At 51.3% G+C, this 5,983-nt stretch overlaps 1 protein-coding gene across 1 annotated transcript; it reads right to left on the bottom strand.

The window, feature by feature from the left end:
• Positions 1-2,704: 2,704 nt before the first annotated feature.
• On the bottom strand, positions 2,705-4,660 carry LOC109741667 (uncharacterized). Its single transcript, XM_020300741.4, has 4 exons — positions 4,470-4,660; positions 4,259-4,360; positions 3,152-3,309; positions 2,705-2,994 (listed from the first exon to the last, which is right to left on the bottom strand). Exons 1-4 carry the CDS (start codon positions 4,564-4,566, stop codon positions 2,887-2,889), a joined length of 465 nt encoding a protein of 154 aa, XP_020156330.1. The 5' UTR covers positions 4,567-4,660; the 3' UTR covers positions 2,705-2,886.
• Positions 4,661-5,983: the final 1,323 nt, after the last annotated feature.

Below are 5,983 nucleotides of genomic sequence, written 5' to 3'. Positions count from 1 at the left end.
GGTGACGCGGCGACGAGCGAAGAGCGGTTCGGCGCACGTGGGGTGGTCTCGCCGGAAGCTGCTTGCAAAGCGTGCAGTGCAAACGTATGAGAAAAGGTGTTTATCTTTACTACCAAACCAAACCAAAGCAAAGCAAAGGAGAGTGATCATCGCCGTTGGTGCGCCCAACATCTGCTCTCTAAACCACACAATACATCATTTGAAAGTATTCTCTCCTCATAATTATCCTCTTACTGAATTATAAATCAGTTTTGCCAAGTCTGGGTACTAGTTTGATCTTGCATGAAGATCTGTGCAAAAGAATTCCTTTTAGTTTCCTTTTTTCTTTTATATACTATGTCACTTGATTGAGACTTGGTTAAGTCTCGGTCGACGTAAACCTAGCCACACCCATTATAAATATACATCTCCTTCCTAAATCACGCATATATCTTCATTATTTGGTATGTTTTGCAAACTAACGTCTCATTCATAAATCACATAGAACATAAATTATGTCCTTCGTATGTCACAAACACGTAAGGTCCATTTTTCCCAAAGTCATTTGTTTGCTCCCACGCTGCGAATTTGTTGGCGGTGTGTTACGGTGTTCCTTTTTCTCAGAAAGAAACAGAAGAAATAATCTATCAACACCTGTCACAACAGAGAAAGCCATTGAAACCCTCTCCTCTAGCAATAAGGCACCCTGCCACCCAATTCTCAATGTTGTGCTACAGTGGAAGTTGATTGATGCTATCGTTTTATCAACTTTAAGATTCCCACAAGTTTGAATGATTTGCTTTTGCTTGGTTGTTGTGACAGAGGAGGAACAAGGCACATCAACAGGGTCCCCTCCGCCCCGCTCTCGTTAGGGTTTCCCCCCCCCCCCCCCCCCGCCGCCGCCGCCCTCCCCCGCTCCTCCCGCCGCCCCCGGCCGCCGGCGGGCGCGCCCCGGCTCCCCCTCCCCCTCCCCTCCTCCCCCGTACCCCCCGCGTCGCCTCCCCGAGCGAGGCGACCGGGGGCTCCCCTTCCCTCCCCCTCCCAGCGGTCCCCCTCCTCTAATCCCCTCCCGCCACCGCCGGCGTAGGCCTCCGGGCCTGGCTCGCGTGATGCCGGCGGCGGCGGCCCCGTTCTTTTCCTCCCCGCGCGGCGCTGTGGCTCGGGCGATGGCGCCGGCGGCGGTGCACCCAGGCCGGCGTCGGATCCGGTGGCGGCTCGTCTTCGCAGGCGGCGCAGCTCCGGGTGGCGAGGTAGCGGTGGCGTGGCTGCTTGGCTGCGGGGCGGCGCGATGGCTGGCGGTGGAGCCCTTCCGGCCCAGATCTGGGCCCTTTTGGGCCCCATCTGGGTCTGGGTGGGCCTGGCGTGTGCTTTTCGGCGTCATCTCCGGCGGACGGAGGTGTGGCTTGGGCTGGGGGTGGCGGAGACGGTGGCGCGTGTACTGCAGCTCAGCGACGGGAGCTTCACGAGCCCGCTTCGGGCTCGGCCGGGCAGGGGTGCCTGGTTTGCTCCTGAGCTACGTCCGGTCGGTCACCGCCGAGGGTGGTGGAGGTTGTCCCCTCCCACGTGGCCGCTGACCCTGCTGCTCCTCGTTTCCGGTTGGTTCCTCTCGATCCTGCCGGTCTCGCTTCGCTTGTCACGGTGAGACGGCGTTGGTGACTGCGAGTCCGTGGTGGCGCATATTGGCGGACGGCAAGTATGGTGGAGCACGATGGATCGTCTGGGGTCGTGGTTGGTTGGAGGTTGGGAGAAATCCTTGTCGGCTTGTTCGGCACCGACGCGGTGACGCCTGTGGGCGCCGTCGTGCCTTCCTGAAGGGCGTCGGATATCCTCCTTCCCTCCCACGGCCCTTCGCGTACCGGGGGAAACCCTAGGCCATGTCCGGTAGCAGCGTCGTTGTCGTCGCGTTCCTTCTTGAAGGTGTTGCTTGGTATGCGGCGTTTCGTGGTGCTAGGAGCGTGGTGGACTTCTCCGGCGGGCGCAGCGGTTGCGAGTCATCTTCGTTTTCGTTGATCCACCGTTGTCGGCATTTTCTTCCTTTTGTATTTTCTGTCTTTTCTTTTGGGCGTGCCTGTGCTGCTTCCGCCCCAGCACCTATCGTTGGTTGTATCAATGTTGTTGCTTTGTAATACAAAGCGGGGGAAACCCTTTTTCGGTACAGAGGAGGAACACATGTGGAAGATGTCGGTGTTTCTCACGACGTATTTGACGTCACACGAGAGTCACGCTCTCAACACGCATGGTTCCAAACTATAATGATTCTTTCATTTGTATTTATGTATGTATTACCCTTTTGCTGTTTGGAATATTGCGTAGATTTCATTTATTGTTCGTTATGACGCACGGGTATTTAGCTAGCATAGGAGGACAACTGCATAGCCAAACGCCGCGCCCTTTCTTGTCGCATACGAGTGTTGATGCTCCGGTAGGGACACACGCTTAACATGTATTTGTGCGTATTATAACTAAGCGCCGAGTCACCAGATATAACAAAATTATCAAAGCAAAAGAAAAAGGAGCTTTCATCAGAGTACATGGACAAAGGCATTTAGGTGCTTGACAGTGCGGCAGCAACCCACGACAGCGTGCTAGCAGCAACCCACGACAGGTCCTCCACGGATGAACGCCCTTGTCGGGCCATCACAGGATGAATGCGGCACCGGCCCCAACTAATCACCCAAAACGCCCATGATTCGTCGAAAGCAACCGCCGAGACAAACTACACATGTAAAACACACACAACCGACATTCGACACTCAGAACAAACGATAAAACGGCTCAGTCCAACACATGCTCTCCCACCCGGGGTGATTCAGATTTCAGAGAGTTCTGCAGGTACATTCATACGTGGTGTGCTAGCTCTTTGCAACTGCAACCAAGGGTGCGTTTGGTTCGCGGCACATATTTGGGTCACATAATGGCGACAGGCGCGACGAACCCGATGCTGAACCCGAACGAGATGCAGGTCAGCTCCTCGTTCTTGTCCCCCAGCAGCTTCATCTGGAGACTGTAAGAACCCTGAAGCACATCACAACAACACAAAACGTCAGGATGTCTGGATGTGATGTTACTTGCAGCGACCTATTGAGCCCCTTGTCTGTCACAAGCACTACAAGGGAAAATATCTAGACAAAGTTCGGCACCGGAACTGAATGTGCACTGCGGGTATGCTTACTGGTGGGGTGTAAGATGGCAAAGTCTGTTCGCTGGCTAGTACGAATTTGCCCGTTGCGGGACAGGGAGTCCCAGCACACAAGTCATGAGTCTCTGAATCGACGTGTAAAAAGAAGTACCACACATCTACCACCAGCTTCCCTTTGGTGATGGTTTTATCTGTCAGGTGTAAACAGCAGTAAAAATGTATCAGGGAGATTCAGAGGAAGGAAGCAACTAGAAAAAAAAAACATTCTAGTTACAGAAAAATACTGTGAAATATGGGTGCATGCGTGTGTGTGTGCGTGTGCAGACACTAGTAGCAGATCTAGGAAGACTAGACCCAACAGATAAAAAGAATCTATATTTCAGCAGAAACCCTGCCAGATCCACATCATAACAATTTCAATATTAAAGCCCTAGCGACCATGGTACTAACTACGAAATGGAATCTATAAAGTGTTTTGCAGGAACCACATGTTAGAACTCACATTTCCTTCACCTCTTGGCTATCAGAACAATTAACTGGGACATACTACTACAAACCATTTCGGTAGACATGTGTGGTGAATTTTAGGAGACTCGGGAACCCTCGGCAAACTCACATACAAGCACCGACAAACAGAGGGAAGTCATGAAAGTAAGGCCAATAAACATGCACGCATTACTGCAATTTGAGTCCAACGAATATTGGATGTTCCACAATCCAAACATCCCAGGTGCAAATAGAATGGCAGTACCAGCTGCCTTTTTGTCCAAACTCCAAAGCAGTCTTACAGAAACACATAAAGAGACATATTCCCCAATTCTCAGTTTCTCTAACACACCATGGTAGGCCCCAATTCATGGTTGAAATGTTACCGCGCACGTGACTAATTCACATGTAACAGTACATGGATAGCGCCAGCGAGACCTTCAGCAGGGCACTAGTTTGATTCCTCTTCCTCGAAAAAATTTATACCTCAAAAAAACAAGCAAAAGTGCATCGATTTGATCTGACTACTACATACACACGGAGCCACCGATCTAACAAGCTAGATTCAAGTTGCTCGACAGCAGTCATGAGCACACCGCGTCACAATTCACAAGCGAGATCGCAAGGAGTTCAGGCTATTCGACGAAATCTTACCGGTGGAGGCGGAGATCTTGAAGGTGGCGGGCTGGCCGCGCACGACGGGGTCGGGGACGATCTCGACGCCGCTCACCTTCACCGGATAGTGGCGCCCCTTATCTGCGGAACCAAGCACCAATAGAAGCTCGCATCGCATACACAATCCGCGGAATCTCGAGAGTCAAAACGGGGATGGTTTAGCGGAGAAAGGAGAGTTCGGAGCACTTACTGCAGTACTCGAAGTTGGCGGCGGCGGCGCAGGAGGCGGAGAGCAGGAGCGCCGCGGCGAGGAGGAGCAGGTCGCGGAGGCGGCGGTGGCTCGCCATCGCTGCGAACCAGAGCTGTGCGGGTGTCGCGACTAGACGGAGCAGGTGGACACGAGTCGGGTCGTTGAGGAAGTGGGACACGGTCAATAGAGAGAGAGACATTTATGTGTGTGGGCCTGATTAGGCGTGCACTGGGTTGGGCTTAGTTTGGACCGGGCGGAGGCCTTCAGTTGACTTTACGAACCACCACTAGACAACTAAGCCCAACTAAGGCCTTCGATCATCCAGTACAAAAAAAAGTTCATTGATTTAGAAAAATAGAGTTTATCGCATTCAAAAAAAATTTCATCAAATTCGATAAGAGTTCATCGGTTTTGAAAAAAGTTCAGAAATTTATAAAAAAGTTCATTCAATTTAGCAAAGAATAAAAAAACCAAACAAAATCGTTCCAAATAAAAAAGAAAAAAGAAAAAAATGACGTAGAAGTAAAGAGGGGAGAAGGGGGAACTGATCACGTGAGATGACCTATGTGTGGTTTTTTTTAGATGTACCTATGTGTGGTGGTTAGTGCAGCGACACCTAGACCAGTCCTTCCAAGCGCGCTCCTCATTTTTTTGGTTTAGATAACAAAAAAGAATGGCAAGATGGGCCGAGCGCAATTAGAAGCGCCTTTAGGCGGTCGTTTGCCAACGGGCGCTGAAGCGCTAAATAGGATCCGCCTAGCTCGAAGGTTTGGCCGACTCCTCTAGCTCGGCGAAGGAGGAGGGTAGTTGGAAGGGTATGTGGAAGACACAAGTACGGGCGAAGATCCGGAAGGAGGAGGGTAGTTGGAAGGGTGCGTGGAAGACACAAGTACCGGCGAAGATCCGGATGTTCTTATGGAGACTCGCCCGACAATCAATTTCGACAAATGACATTAGAGCGCGCAAAAACATGACTGATACGAGTGCACGCGGTTTCTGCGGGATGGAGGATTCTTGGAAACACTCACTAGTCGAATGCACAGTCTCAAGATGCACGTGGGCATTGATAGACAACGAGTTGGCTGAAACGATAGCAACAACCACTGAACCGAACGCAAAGCATTGGCTGTTTACACTCAGGGATTCATTATCACATGATTTGTTTATGAAACTATCAGTCACCCTTTGGGCGATTTGGTCGGCTAGACGCAAGGTGATTCAGAAGGTGTCTTCCAGAGCCCTCAAGGAACTCACTCCGTCACGAGGTTTATTGTTGAGCTCGATATAATCAAAGATAAACAACCATCATCGGTGGTTCCACAAACCGTCAACCAACGATCACGAGCTCCCCCTCAGGGCTTCACAAAGATTCACGTGGACGCTGGCGTCTGACAAGGAAGAGGAGGCTCAGTAGCTGCGGTGTGTCGAGATAGAGATGGCAATTTCCTCGGAAGTTCCGCTCTAATCATTCAGGGAGTTGATGACCATGCCACATTAGAAGATATCGCATGTAG

This window comes from Aegilops tauschii, chromosome 5, assembly GCF_002575655.3.
Source record: "Aegilops tauschii subsp. strangulata cultivar AL8/78 chromosome 5, Aet v6.0, whole genome shotgun sequence".
Taxonomy (NCBI): Eukaryota; Viridiplantae; Streptophyta; class Magnoliopsida; order Poales; family Poaceae; genus Aegilops; species Aegilops tauschii.
The sequence above is the reverse complement of the archived record's forward strand: the minus strand, read 5'-3'. Positions and strand labels throughout refer to the sequence as shown.

Excerpts from the sequence above, each read along its gene's own strand:
- LOC109741667 (XM_020300741.4), bottom strand. The coding sequence starts at position 4,566 with ATGGCGAGCCACCGCCGCCTCCGCGACCTGCTCCTCCTCGCCGCGGCG. Across the intron at positions 4,361-4,469 it reads CGCCAACTTCGAGTACTGCA|ATAAGGGGCGCCACTATCCG; the intron begins GTAAGTGCTCCG and ends TTGGTTCCGCAG. Across the intron at positions 3,310-4,258 it reads CAAGATCTCCGCCTCCACCG|ATAAAACCATCACCAAAGGG; the intron begins GTAAGATTTCGT and ends TACACCTGACAG.